Raw genomic sequence first — 15,263 nt, 5'->3', positions numbered from 1 at the left:
GGGCCTATCCACACAAAGCTGTTCACACACATTTTTCGCTGTCATCACCTGACAGTTTGTCGCGATTTTTACAAATTTTGTCCGAGACGGGACAATCTTCAAAGACGCCGCGGACAAAATTTGTCCCGGGTAAATATTCGACAAAATCGACTAGATAAACGAAAACGTGTTTCTCTTGTCAATCATTTGTTGTAAAGCCATTGTTCTTTCCATTAAGTAATCACAAATGCGACGATCTTAAGCCTGTTAAAAGTAAATAGTTTCCGGTACAGTGCGGATTAATTTTTTCAAAACAAAAATTGTCATCATACATTTTTTGGTTTAGATGCTTCAAAGACAATCCCAGATTTGTCTGTTAGTGCGGATAAGCCCAGGCCTTATAGTTTGATTATAAAAATTACCATGAAAACCCCTTCCCTTTTTGTCCGAGGTTTTTGTTCGGCAACAACTGGTTTTAACTTGAGCCCGTTTGTTAGGAAGTACAAAAAACGAACTCCCTATAAGTTATTTTACAATCTAGCAAAATTTCTGAAAACGTTACTGCCAAAATAGCAGCAAGTTTCGATGGACACGTGATCAATAATTAGGCTGTTTGTTTCCAAAGAAATCTGCCACTCTTTCAAAACGTGCAAATCTGGATCAGCAAACACCGTTTCGGGTCATTAATGGCCTCTAACCAGCTGTTTTAGCAGACTCAACTAGATGCATTTTTGAAAAAGTGTTATTGCCAAAATAGGTCTCTTCCCGTCAAGTTTGACTAAAACGTAGTTATTTCCTTATTTTTGGCGGTGAAGCAGACGGGGCCCCATAGATATGTTTCTCTGTGGTGTTTAAAGGTTGATAGTGATCGCCCGCCTGCCACTGAAATTGGCCTAAACTCTCGTAATCTACTTGTCGATTCAAATCTAATGGTTGGTAACAAGTTTCATTCTTGATTTCTTGATAAGTACTATCTTGCTTTGGATAAACGTCATTATAGTAAGTTGCCTCGTCTAAATGTACGTCATCATAAGTGTCCTGGCCTCTGATTGTAAGTCTGTTACCAGAGTGTAGTTCGTCAAGAAGCTGAATGGAGTTGTAATAGCTTCCGGACGTTGATGGATGGCTGCTGCCGGACATTTCTATGCTTTCTTGCCTTAAACTGTTCTTTGTCCTCCTTGAACAACATGCAATATCTGTCAGAATATATAAAAAAAAGTGCTCGGGTGGTTAGTCTGAGCAAGGTGTTTCATATTAAAGACAAAAGTGTTACCAACCAGCTTTTTACTTGTTAGGATAAATACTTTTGACACTGAAATTATAATCTCATCACCATCACCACCACCACCACCACCATCATCATCATCATCATCATCAATATGACCATCATGATCATCATGATCATGATCATGATCATCATCATCATCTTCATCATCGTCATCATCATCGTCATCATTTCTTCGAGGTACATATTGCATTCCATCATGTAGTGGTTGTCTCGCATTTATTTATCGTGTTGTGTCCGTCGGCCCTATACCGATTTTGTTTTGCGATTGTATGGGAAACGGTTTCTTAAAAATTTCAGCGGATCTTAGTAATAGAGAATACAACCTGGTCAGTGTTAAAGCTCGCGTATTAGAATTTGAAGTAAAAGTGGCCTCTTACACGTTCAAAAAGTCAAGCTATTAAATTTCATTAAGATTCAAAACGCAATTTTTACCGTTTAAAGCCTAGTTCGTTGTCGGATTCAGTACTTGTCTGTTATTGTCATTGTTGGCTGAAGGCCATTGCCGGTTTTTTTTTCTTATACCGTGCAAGGACTATTCGAAAATATGCATGTATACTGGTGTGCGAAATAATGCCTTTGATTGGCGACATCTATCGTGCTTGCAATCGCTGTTACGATTCGTAGGTGAATACGGTTCGTCAGCGAATCTTCACCCTCCTCCTGAAAATAAAGTCCTTCAACTATGACGTCAACGCCAAGGATGACGCCATTTCTAATTAAGTGAATTTGAATATCGTTCTTGTTGGCGTCGGTCTCGTGCAGGGTGGCTAAAACGTTCTTTAAGCTGACACAACTTGCAAAATGATCAGGAGACTGCTAAAAAACGGTTATTTTCCGCACGATGGACGTTATGGCGAAAAAAGAAGCAACCTCTGCTTGCAAGGCAGTTGAATTATGTCTGGAAATACTGACGTCACATGCATATGCTAACGCCATGTAGATAAAAACTCCATGAATTATATAGGAAAACTTAGGAATAAACCAAAACATACCATTACGAGGAGATCGAAGGCGCCAAACAATAATTCCGACAACCACTATCAGCAGAATTACTAGGACTGCCACTACCGCAACTATGGTAGCTGTTGAAGACTTGGAAGGTGATTCAGGATCGTTTTCCTCTGAAATAAACAAACAAGGAGACCAATATTTAAAACACAGTAAAAACGAACAACACAAGACTAAAAGAGGAAAAAAGCAAGAAAGATAAGGGGAAAAGGTCAGTGGAGGCCGGCTGTTGAAATAAACTGACAAACACAGTATTTCCTCTTAGGTACATTAAAACCAAATTAGGTTACTCCTCTAGGATAGTTAAGTGGTTTATAATGATGTCTTGAAAGACTCGCCAAAATAACTGAAGATAAAGGAAATGTCCCTACTATGGCTTGCTCATACAGTATGTCCGTGCAAACTCTATTTTTTTGTCTATTCCACTATCCTTTGGGTGTCATTATGACTTTCATTCGTTCCACTTTATACCAATATTGCAAGCTCACCTCTCAGGTGTATAAAAGTTTTTAAAGCAATTTTAAACTAGAGACTCATCTCTTCGCTTCTTTGTACGTAATGCTAGCTCAAGCCCTTTTTTAAGTAAAAATGTGTTCTCTCCTTTTTTGTACATATAACGTTTAAAAGTAGCAAGGCAAAGAATGGAGATGTACACGTAGAGCTATATATCTATATTTTAGACCTCAAACATGAAAATCTACTTTTGATACTTCAAAAAAACGGGCAGTTCCATATTTCATCCATTTTTTTTGGACAGTTATCTACTTATTTTCTAAAAAAAAAAACGAGAATAAACGCGAGCTTAAATATGGTGTTTACCATTGCCAAAAACGTGATTCTAAATCTCTCTATTGTGACACAGTAAAAACCCAAGGCGTGGGTAGCTGGGTTAAAATTTGCCTGTGCGGTCGAAGGTTAAAACGTTAAGATATCTGAATAATTTGATCATAGCTAATCGTTTAAAGAAATGTCATTCAAGTTTGTAACCAACTTACAAACATATAACTTACTTTTCGTTGTAAACTGAATGAATCCCTCATTTTCATAGTTTTCATCTTGGTCAAAAGATCGCTGAAAGACCGCGTACTCTGTGTTTTCCTTTAGCTTTCCGTTCAGATACTTAATATCAGCTAAAAACCATCGTCAAAAAATAGAAGTGTTACATTGAGCTGATCATAAATTTTCGTATGCTTATTAAGAAGTAGTATCAAATTAAACCATCTTTTACATGTTAAGCTGTAAAAAGTGTATTTTCTGCGTAAAAGTTAAATTTTGGGGAAAAAAAAACGAAAAGGTGGAAAAAGTGAGAAAATTCCTCCAGTAGCCTAATTTGCATATTTATCCCATAATATTAGCATCATCTTGTATACGACAAAAAAGGTATCTATTGAGGATAGAAACTTGCCATGAATATCGTAACGTGGCGAAAACTCAAGAGACAGGTTCCAACCCCTCCTCCCCACTTCTACCACGGTGGGGGTATGAGTTTGCATATACGTCCGAAGGTAAATATCTTTCACACCTTTCGTTCTGAGAGGCACAAACGTCAGCCGTTTACGCAACAAAGTGAAGCCGCTTTTGTTGTCATCATGACACCAGTGGTGATTTAAGACTTTAGAAGAAGTATCTTATTCGTCAACTTGTAAACAACTTACATGGGATAGCTCTACGTTTTCTCTTAGCATCAGTTATACCACTCCGTGAGTAATACTTTCCATCTCCAACAGTAAATGTCGTTCTTGATTCCTCTCTTTCAAACTCAGCAGTTATGTAAGGTTCACCATCCATTTGGTCATCATACACGAGAGTAACGTTTTGGTACTTCTCGTCTGCTGGATTCCCTGACTCTGCTCCTTTCAGTAACGTTATGACGATCATTCGGAAATATCTGGTGGCGACATGACAACACCACTCTTCAGTTAGATAGAAAATTAAATTAAATTTTTACCTATAACGTTGTTTTGAAGATGGAGAATTCGCATTTATATCATTTGCATCTAAATAATAGTTACTAACCATCTCTAAAAGTTGTAAAATGTAATCTAAATATAGCTATGGGCAGCTATAGGAAAAGAAAAAAAATAAAATAAAATAAATAGCTACTTAAAAAATAGCTGAGAATACATGTACATACGTCACAGGACTCCCATTACTCAAGGCGTGTCTGTTGACAAATTTGACGGACACTTGTTTTGCACCAATGGCGTCATCAGCGGGTGGCAAAATCGTGGGCACGGCTGAAAGAAACGATTTTGACTGATTTCATTCGCTCCTGGTAGGAATATGGACGAATTTTTAAACTTCCTGTATGCCCCCAAATAGCTCAACCTTAAACTTACATAGTTAGTGGAGAGAACTATAGTTAGATTTACGGCAAAGGGCAATTACGAGATTCAGGCTGACAATTCCCAAAGTGTCCAATTAGTAATCTTTATAGATGAAAAGGGCATGGAGCTGCTTAGTATATACAGCTCTCTGAAGATGTAATGTACAGTTAAACGACTAGTTAAGGAAACGAAAATTTGGTTAGGGTAGAAATTGGCGGTTGTCGTTTGCCGTTAACGTGATTCTAAATCTCTCCAGTAATTCTAACTGAAAATAAATGCTTTGGAAGGTATCCGATCTACAGTACCTTTAAACTAAAGTTCCGAGCGAAGCCAAAAGAAAACCTATTGTTTACGCATGATCAAATATAGAAATGTAAAAGACTAGTATTTTGAAATCTCCTTACCATCTGTCGTTGCCTTTATCGCGTTGCTGAGTGGGCTATTCCCTTTCGAAGTTGCAGCCACAATCCAAAATGAATATTCCGCCTGTTGTCTCAGTCCATTGATGATTGCCGTTTTATTAGGAGGTTTGACGACCATTGTCCCTTCTGCCTTCTTTACTTCGTCCCTATAGTATATGGTGTATTTAGTAATGATGCCATTCCTGGACTCCTTAGGAACGCGTTCCCATTCCACCAATACACTCGTGCTATTCAGTGCGGTCACGTTGCTCAGTAAGGGAGCCGCGGAAGGTGCTGCAACAAAGGGTAACAATAGAAGTCACTTAGCTCTGATCTGATTAGTCATTCTCATTTCTGGCTGCTATACATATCCTTGTGCATTAGTTTGACAATTTGAAATTATATCAATTTATAAGAACATCTGCCTATTCCCATGTATTGATGTTGTGAGGAGAAATAACATCCCAGTCACTTTTGGGAGTTCAAGAGTTAACGAAGTTTGACCCTTTCAGTCCCACAATACCGATTCATGTCATAACTATTGGGAAATAACAAGAAGCTTTTGATAGAGCTATTGGTAATAAAGAATTAATGATTCAAACAAAGGACTTAAAACTGCTTACAACAAAATTACACAATTGCTTGTCAGTGCGGTAAAACTCTTTCCTTTAAGTCCTGGAGTGATCAATAAGCTTCAATAAAAACATAGAAGGGGCGTAGCAAGCTTTTCGACTAGTTGTAGGCCTGGCCGACTTTCATTTCCACAGTAACCTGAAAATTGCACGCATGATACCACCCCATAAGCTGCATAACTTTAAAAATCATCGTGCTAAAATAAAGGCTGTCTGTCTGCCTGTCTGAGATTTTTGTTTGAGATTTTTGGTTCATGGTTCAATCAATCTGTGACTTCAGCGCTGTGCGGTCAGCTTTTTTTTTAAAGCAAGTGCATAGCTGCCGCGCCTGTTTTTCTCTTGTGCAGAAATCGTAGTCCATCGGATGTTTGCTGTCTTTTTAAACGACCTAAATGGTAAGAATAGTTCAAGAAATATTGTACTGAACATTTTTTTCGTTTTTTTTATTATTCTAGGTTTCAAGATTAGTTGCCCCCGCGGGGATTTCGCCCAGAAGGCGAAATCCCGAGGAGGCACTCTAGTAACTCGCACGTATATTAAGGAAAGTACTTACAGTTGAAATATACAGTCATACAATCAATATAGAAAAAATCTCGATTTGCTTGAACAGGGGCCGCGACGAATCGGTAGGTAGTGATGACTTTTGTATTGTTTGCGCCCGCAAGTACGAAATGGTTAGGATGACGTCAAACACAAAAAATCCCGAAGGAGCAACTTTCAGTAGGTAGATTTTGTGACATTAATTGTGCAGTCACACTTCGATACTCTTTTGCGTTACGTGTTATCAGTGACATTCTGTGGAGCAGTTTTATGAAAGTTATGGACCAAAAGACACTCGTTAAGCGCAGATGAAGTTATATAATGTGCGTAGAACAGTGTATATTTTAACACTAAGTGAGTTTGCCAGACACGAGTTCACAAATCTTTGATTGGAAACCTTCAGCTGAACCTTGCCAGACACTCTTTCTCTCTCTTTGACCGGAATAAGACTCGGCCCAAAACAAGCAAGACGAGTGAATGATTCAACGGCTAACTTATCACTAGCAGAACGATAGACGATTACAGAAATTCGCCGACCATCAAATTCTGTGCTGACTTATTTCCTGCTCACAGATGTCCTTCCGCCATAAAGTTTAAAATAAGACTAGAATGGGCTAGCGTGAATTGATCAAACGTCCTTTTAATTTCTAAGGCTTACTTTCCGGCAAATGAAATGAACTAAATGTAAAAAGTGAAATAGAAATAGCGAAAAATTAAACTTCTGATTAAATCTTTTCTTATGGTTTAAAATAAACTATTCTTGAAACTGAGAATGCTTATGTTTTGATCAAAGCTCTGTAAATCGAACCGAAACTATGCATCGAACCTTGCGTTTATTTCCTGTATTTACCTCACCTATTGTATGAAGTAATGTGTGAACATCTTCATTATGAATCGGTATATTTCAAAGAGCTACACAAGGAGCAATTAAGAGTACTTTATACAGAGCGGGGGCAGCCGTGGTGTCAACTATTACTAGTTATATAGGGAGTATTCTTTTGTCACACAGATTGTTATCTCGGGAATCAGGATTGTAAGTTGCATAAGTGAACGACATGTGCTGTACATCTACCTGACCCGTGAATAAACAAGTTTTGGCCTTTACGTTATTTGTTCGCAACTCTTCTCGTCATGTGTACGATGATTGTTCGATGAGGAAACAGCCTATCAGCACTGCTGTTGTTTTCGAATTTAGTGAATTATTAAAATTATTAAATGAATTACAAAATTTTATTGAAACTTTAAAGAAAAACTTTGGGCTAAAGAAATAAGAACTACAATACCGCTCAAAAGTAAGGTACCATCCTCTCGCGAGACGCGGTTTTCGTCGAGCGCTACGCGATTCCTGTAGCGTACGACACGATTCTCGTAGCGCGCGATGGCCAAAAGACGCGACTTGTAACTTACTTTTGAGCGGTACTGTATGTTGACTATAGCTAACACAGCTGGCGTACCTCATACAGTGGAACCTCAATACAACGAACCTCTACAAAACGAAGTCCTCGGTACAACGAACGATTTTCTTCACTGCTCGGCCAAAATTGCAATAAAATGTTAGGAACAGGACCTCGATTTAGCGAACCTCTATATAACGAAGTCCTCGGTATAACGAACGATTTTCTTCAACCCGGCCAAAATTGCAATAAAATGTAAGGAACAGAACCTCCATTTAACGAACCTCTATATAACGAAGTCGTCGGTACAACGAACGATTTTCTTCAGCCCGGTCAAAATTGCAATAAAATGTAAGGAACAGAACCTCCATTTAACGAACCTCTATATAACGAAGTCGTCGGTACAACGAACGATTTTCTTCAGCCCGGTCAAAATTGCAATAAAATGTAAGGAACAGAACCTCCATTTAACGAACCTCTATATAACGAAGTCCTCGGTATAACGAACGATTTTCTTCAACCCGGCTAAAATTGCAATAAAATGTAAGGAACAGAACCTCCATTTAACGAACCTCTATATAACGAAGTCCTCGGTACAACGAACGATTTTCTTCAGCCCGGTCAAAATTGCAATAAAATGTAAGGAACAGAACCTCGATTTAACGAAATCCTCGTTATAACGAACACAATCCAGAAACGCAAACGTAAAATATACCTCGATATAAGGAATAAATGTCAACATGTGACCGAAAGATAGCTAAATGATATGAATACCAAACAGACCAACGAGGATAAAATTTGTGTATGGTAGTTTTAAGCAGTTTTGTTTGCCTGTCCTTGTGTTTCTAGTGCCGTAGCTATGTACAGCTGTTAACTGAGATAATAGCTTCGTATACAAATGTTTACTACAGAAACTGTTTATATCTTGAAATGCCGGGCGTTGGAAATAATGACTGAATATTTAACAATTAGTCGCCGAAGGTATTCGCCGATATTCACGTCGCCTGAGGCAACTAATTGTTTTAGTATAATTACATTGTTGATTATTCGAGAAAATAAAATTATTGATCAATTTCCGACTCCGAAACATCAACAAATCTGGCTGCTATTTTGAAAACTGCTAGTCTTGAATGTTATAATCACCGCGCGTCGATTATAGCGGGATGAAGCGAAGCTCCTAGCCAATCATAGCGCTCTATTTTCGATAACCATCAATGTAATTATACTAAAACTCAATATAACGCACATTTTGCTTTCTTCCCCAAAAATTCGTTAAATCGAGATTTACGATATAACGAACCCTAGATATAACGTACAAATTTCCCCAGTCCCTTGGCACTTCGTTAAATCGAGGTTCCACTGTATAAACATCTAAATGCATTAAGTGCCACCTCTGTAGTTTTACTTATATGAGGTAAAGGTAATAGCGCACACGAGCCAAAGGCCCAAACGACCAAAGCTTATCCCAGTTTCCTTAGCATGAAGCATTTCTAGAAGTACTGCTACCCCCCTGGACGGGATGCTAGTCCATCTAAGGGCTACCCCACCTTCCTGAAGCAGTATGTCGCCGGTACCCATTTTTACAACTAGATGAAGAAAGACAAAGTGGAGTAAAGTTTCTTGTCAAATAAAAATATCTTGACACGTAACTATTCAAATGTCATTTTCTGACACTGGCAGTAATTATGCAGTTAACGATTTACGAAATGAGGCTGTAGAAGGACAATCAAACTCGACACCTTGTTGCTAACTTAGTAGAACTAAAACTAATGAAGATAGTATAAAGTACTTGTCTAGTAATAACCAAAGGTTACGGAGTGCAGGCGACAACGATCGTAGGTCAAAACGCTTTTGCTCCCGGGCTGTGCTTTGCATATGTTTCACGTGACAGATGGTCAAAACTAGCGTGATCAGATTACGAGTGATAGTAGGTCCAAACGCGCGTGATCAAAGAACGTTCTGTGCATTCCATGGAAGTCCAAACGAATGCTGGCTACATACATGCGACGCATGCATAATAACAACTTGGAAATTAGGATGGCGGGCTCTTCTTGCCGCCCGCAGTAAAGATTTTTTTTTATGGGAGGCTCGGTGTTCTCCCGCTTAAAAATAAAATAAAATTACTTATTGATTTCTTATACGGCTGAATCCGCAAGCGGGAAAGATAAAGTGAATCCTGCGTTCTGATTGGCTATCCGAGCGGCAAGGTGGCCCATCTTGCCAGTTCCGGATATCCCGCGTGGGTCCCGCAGAGAAGTAGTTTTCTTTTAGGCCATACAACAAATACTGTATTGACCAAGCTTGTTCTGTCAAGATGGCTGGATAGTGGCCTCGTGCCTTTTTGCGTTTTTATTGACCGAGACCAAGTCGAGGTAAATAAAACGCAATAAACAATTTGGCCAATATCTAGCCATCTTGACCCCATTCTTGGTCAATAGAGAAGAGAAGTGTGACGTCACGTTACCATGGTAGCACTATTTCTGGATGACAACAAAACCAACGACGACGGCGACGACAAGGACAACGGCAAAAATAATATGTTTATATTAACAAACAACAACTTTGCACGTGCATCTCGCTATTTTGTACATTTCTTTGCCGTCGTTACACCACTACGACATGAAACTTCCTAATTTCACGAGCACGCTTTAAGGAGTAGGTGAACACAAGACAAAAATTGTCGCTTTCTTTAACTAAACTTAGATAACGATAGATACGGTCCCAAAGAAAGTTTCGGCAATATTTGCGAAATTAAATGAAATTGAATAAGATCGGTGAAGTTTGAAATAGTGCGAATAGACTTTTAAGTGGCTTTATGGTTTTGTTGTCATCCAAAAATTTTGCTACCATGGAAACGTGACGTAACGGCTTCTCCTCTCTATAACGCACTGATTTCTTTATCCTATTTACTTACTGTCTTCATCTGTTCTTGTAACAATTGGGTTGCTCTCTGGTCCTTTGCCTGTTCTCGTAGCAGCTAATACTTGTATACTGTATTCAGTATACTTAATGAGATTTGTCAACTCATATTGCTGCACGGGAGCGACAACATGTCTTGTTTCCTGTAGACCTCCCCCTTGTACCCTCTTCCAGATAACAGTGTAGTACTGTATTCTGCCATGCTGCTTGTCTTCAGGAACTTCATCCCACTCCACTAAAATTGAAGTTGAGCTTGTGAAGTGCGCTCTGACATTGGAAGGAGCGGCTCCAGGAACTCAGAAAGTAAAGATAAACATGCATTAACTAAGATGATGAATTGTTCTTGCCACTTAGGTAGAAAAGAAAGTAAATAAATGGAGAGATTTATCCATAAAAAAAATGAGGTGCTAATAGAACAAGAAAAAAAAAATCAATTACAAGGAGTTGACAGGAGTTGACCACGACAGTTTATCACTGTAAAAAGATTGGACAGCTGATGTTTCGAGGGCGTTACGGAGGACAGCACTTAAAACATAAGCTTATTAATCGTTTAAAGAGGAATATTGACTTATCAAAACTCTTGATAAAACCATTCTACACCAGAAAGAAGTATAACATCAGTTCGGAAGGGTGGGTAAGGCTATCCAGTGGATGACGCAATTGGTTTTTCAAATGCTCCCCCTGACTAAGGGCTAGTGCTTAGAAAGGAGAAAGCGGCGACGGTATCTATTTTGCTGTAAATCCTACCACGTTTTTTTTTTTTTTTAAGTTATGATAGAGACCAGTCAGGGAATATTCATTGACAACGCTGGAAAGAGCGCCTTAAAATTCGGAAACTAACCAAGTTTAAAAGTAATAAGTTAAAAGCGAGAGGACATATTGCTGTACAAAGTTGCGAAATTTTATTAAGAGGTTTTTGTGTGCTTTTCAACAAATCGCGTTCAAACTCGGCGTCTTTACTAATATTGACAGACGCGTTCTCTTCAGCCGTGCTTACCGGATTTACGGTGGCCCCCCAAAAACGTTCAAAGAAACGAAACATGGAATGGTCATTTCCTAATAGAATATACTTACCGTCTTCATTTGTAGTAAATTCTTTCGGAACGCTGTAAGGTCCATCCCCCTTGACAGTAGTCGCCAAAACACTGACGTTGTAAGACTCATCCTTTATCAGGCCTGTTAGATTCGCCTCTTTTGTAAAAACCGTTGTAGTATTAAAAGGTCCTTCCACACGGACTGAACGATACCTCGCAGTATAGCTCCTGATAATGCCATTTTGGTCCTCAGAAGGAACATCATCCCACTTAACAAATATACTGGTGGAAGTTGTGTTATATTCTCGCACATTTTGGGGGGGAGCAAGGGGTCCTAAGGATATAATAAATTGATAAGTGTACGACTCACTATTTTTATCATTTTATATTACGAATTTAATGTAACTGTTCTTGTTCAACTTAATTAAACTGTGTTGTAATGCTATTAAGGTATCTTTAGCATGTATCACGATAAATTTATCTCAAACTGAATGTAGTGCTGTAATTTTACTTATGAAGTTAAGTCGTGGTGTAAATAAATAAATAATAACAATAAACAAGTCTTGAATTTCTTTGAATATAAACGAAAGTTTACAAAGTATATTTGTTGATGCTAGACAATCCTAAGGCTTAGAAGATGAATGTTAAATTATACGTTCGATGGTAATTAGCGAAAAGATGGACACTAACCGGCTTGTTCTTTGGCCAATCAAAATCTTATTCCTTTAGTCCGTGCTTTTAATACTGAAGAATTTAAATTTAGAATTTAAGCTTGGGTTGAGACGGTTATAATTATGTCAACCCAAGCCTCGATATTATATCTTTGTTAAAACGAATGCGATGGAGGTCTACTTGAATAATAATTGTACATTAACACAACATAAGGGGGAAATTGGCAAAACATTTTACTTACTATCTTCATCTGTACTAACAACAGTAAAATTAGGCGGTCCACCTCCTTTCACTGTGAATGCAATCACTGAAATATTATATTCAACAAACTCCTTCAGTCCTGTTAGGTTGGCTTGACGATCATCAGGACCAGCTTGTACAACTCCATTGTCATTCTCTGTCAGTGACTGGTACGTTATAGTGTAACCAGTAATGATACCATTCCGCAGCTCAGCTTGCACTTCTTCCCACGATACTGAAATCCTGGTTGAACTGGTGTTTTGTCCTCTCACATTTCGCGGTGCACCATCTGGCTCTGATAAACAATTATAAAGTTACTGATGTTCAGACTAAGCGACAATTTAAAATCTGCAGCTATGAATAATTGTTGCCATTGCTCTTATGTTGGTTGAACTGGTGTTTTGTGGCGCAGCAGACTAGCTGATTTGGCTTTAGTTTGAAAGTCCAAAGAAAATATGCTGCAATTTTTAATAGCCACTTCCGAGTTCCAAAAACTCTTGTTTTCAAAACGAGGCTAAGTGCAAATCAGCAGTTAAATTTGCACAAAGATAAAAAGAAAATTATTTTCATATCAATGGCTTTGCGCTTAAACTCGCTTTGAAACAGAGGTTTGGGGCAAATCGGACTGAATGGCGTAGTGCTTACATTTCTACTACAACCGCGACGATCATACTTAAAAATGCGCTTAAGGTTAGCAAATAAACATCGATAGATGAGATCATGACGTCAGCCTGAGCATCGCTATACTAACCCCTCCACCCCCTCACAAAAAAAAAAAAAAAAGAAAAAGAAAAAGAAACGCTGACACTGATTGCAATAGCAATAAAGAAAAGCAAGTGTTGTAAGACTTACTATCTTGGTCTGTTCTAACAACAGTAAAATTAGGCGGTCCACCTCCTTTCACTGTGAATGCAATCACTGAAATATTATATTCAACAAACTCCTTCAGTCCTGTTAGGTTGGCTTGACGATCATCAGGACCAGCTTGTACAACTCCATTGTCATTCTCTGCCAGTGACTGGTACTTTATAGTGTAACCAGTAATGATACCATTCTGTAGCTCAGCTTGCACTTCTTTCCACGATACTGAAATGCTGGTTGAACTAGTGTTACGTCCACTAACGAGTTGTGGTACACCCTCCGGTTCTGATAAACAAGTATAAAGTTAATTTTGGTACTAAAGTAAAGAACAAGCAAGCGAGAGGCACAGTATAATATTTGCCGGATTTTACATTTTTTTTTCTATTTTGTTTACTGAACAATTGCTACCCCCGCAAAAGCGCATCCTTTTATGGCCGATGCAGCTGCTCTTTTATTCAGAAACAGAGCCTTGAAATACATGTAAGTTCGATTGATCGTATTCCAAAAAAAGGTCAGGGGTAGCATATAAACATCGATAGATGAGATCATGACATCAGCCTGAGCGTCGCTATACTAACCCGTAAAAAACAGACAGACAAATAAACAAACGCTGACACTGATTGCAATGGCAGTAATAATAAATAAATAATAATAATAAAAGTGTTGTAAGACTTACTATCTTGGTCTGTTCTAACAACAGTAAAATTAGGCGGTCCACCTCCTTTCACTGTGAATGCAGTCACTGAAATATTATATTCAACAAACTTCTTCAGCTCTGTTAGGTTGGCCTGACGATCATCAGGACCAGCTTGTACAACTCCATTGTCATTCTCTGTCAGTGACTGGTACTTTATAGTGTAACCAGTAATGATAGCATTCTGTAGCTCAGCTTGCACTTCTAACCACGATACTGAAATGCTGGTTGAACTGGTGTTACGTCCACTAACGCTTCGTGGTGCACCCTCCGGTTCTGATGAACAAGTATAAAGTTAATCTTGGTACTGAAGTAAAGAACAAGCAAGCAAGAGGTACATTATAATATTTGCCGAATTTAACTTGTTTTCTTTGTTATTTTGTTTACGGAACAATCGCTCCCCTCGAAAAAGCGCATCCTTGTTTGTTCGAGAATCTCATGTCGAATAATTTCCATAAAAAGGCTATTCTGAAAAAAATATCAATTGCAAACTAACGCTACAAAGCAAAGGATTGTCCTGAACAATTTTGGAGGCGTACCTGTGCTTAAATTTCTTCAGAGGCTTGCTTTAGCTTTTCCGTAAATTTGTCTGTAATTTTCATTTCCCGGGACTTTCTTACAGACAAATGTATAGAGAATTTAGAAAAGTGGTTCTAGGTCTTCTAGTGCATGTAACGCCCTTAATTTTTTTCGGTAGAATCCTTAGGAGCGCAGCTTTAGTTTACAAACCATACTTTTTTCAGAACAGCCGATTTACAGAAATTATTGGACAATAGATTCTCATACAATCAGAGTCATTTCTCACGCGTTTGCCTACTCGTCAAGATGGCGTCGAAAACCCTGACAAGGTCTATTTAAGCATGGGTTTTGTTTTGTGCCGGGGTTTCGTGCGGTTATTTGGATGGGACATCATACCTCAATTGAAAGGTGATCGGTCGTTTCGCCTACGAGGTCGTTTCGCTAATGTCCAGTTGGCTAAGAAACGAAACGAGCGATTTACATGTATATGCCTTGTTCTTTCAGTCGCAGATCAGACGAAAGAAGTAAGAGTTCTGACCTAACCCGTAAGTGAAATTACTTAAGAGGCCCTGCGCCTAAGAAACGACCGATGATTTCCGGCTAAAAAATAAAATCGCCCGATTTTTATCTCCCAAGTAGAGGTTACCGAATACTATTCAAAAATGAATTTCTTTTGTTTCAGTTTCGCTTTAAACCAAAAATATCGAGCCGCAAACTTTTTCCCTCTGATAGCAGCAAAATCAGGCTTAAAATAA

At 38.5% G+C, this 15,263-nt stretch overlaps 1 protein-coding gene across 1 annotated transcript in view; it reads right to left on the bottom strand.

The window, feature by feature from the left end:
• Positions 1–356: 356 nt before the first annotated feature.
• Positions 357–15,263, bottom strand: part of LOC140953657 (receptor-type tyrosine-protein phosphatase F-like) — a 20,331-nt gene continuing 5,424 nt past the window's right edge. The window contains exons 4-14 of the mRNA XM_073403070.1: positions 13,972–14,265; positions 13,287–13,580; positions 12,436–12,729; positions 11,563–11,856; positions 10,484–10,783; positions 5,007–5,297; positions 4,410–4,512; positions 3,931–4,163; positions 3,286–3,405; positions 2,260–2,388; positions 357–1,175 (exon numbers count right to left, since the gene is read on the bottom strand). Of these exons, the coding sequence (XP_073259171.1) occupies positions 769–1,175; positions 2,260–2,388; positions 3,286–3,405; positions 3,931–4,163; positions 4,410–4,512; positions 5,007–5,297; positions 10,484–10,783; positions 11,563–11,856; positions 12,436–12,729; positions 13,287–13,580; positions 13,972–14,265 (2,759 nt within the window). The 3' untranslated portion in view covers positions 357–768. The remainder of the gene's footprint in view (positions 1,176–2,259; positions 2,389–3,285; positions 3,406–3,930; positions 4,164–4,409; positions 4,513–5,006; positions 5,298–10,483; positions 10,784–11,562; positions 11,857–12,435; positions 12,730–13,286; positions 13,581–13,971; positions 14,266–15,263) is intronic.

This window comes from Porites lutea, chromosome 12, assembly GCF_958299795.1.
Source record: "Porites lutea chromosome 12, jaPorLute2.1, whole genome shotgun sequence".
In the NCBI taxonomy this organism is placed as follows: Eukaryota; Metazoa; Cnidaria; class Anthozoa; order Scleractinia; family Poritidae; genus Porites; species Porites lutea.
Note: the sequence above shows the minus strand (reverse complement) of the source record. Positions and strands in the feature narration are given on the sequence as shown.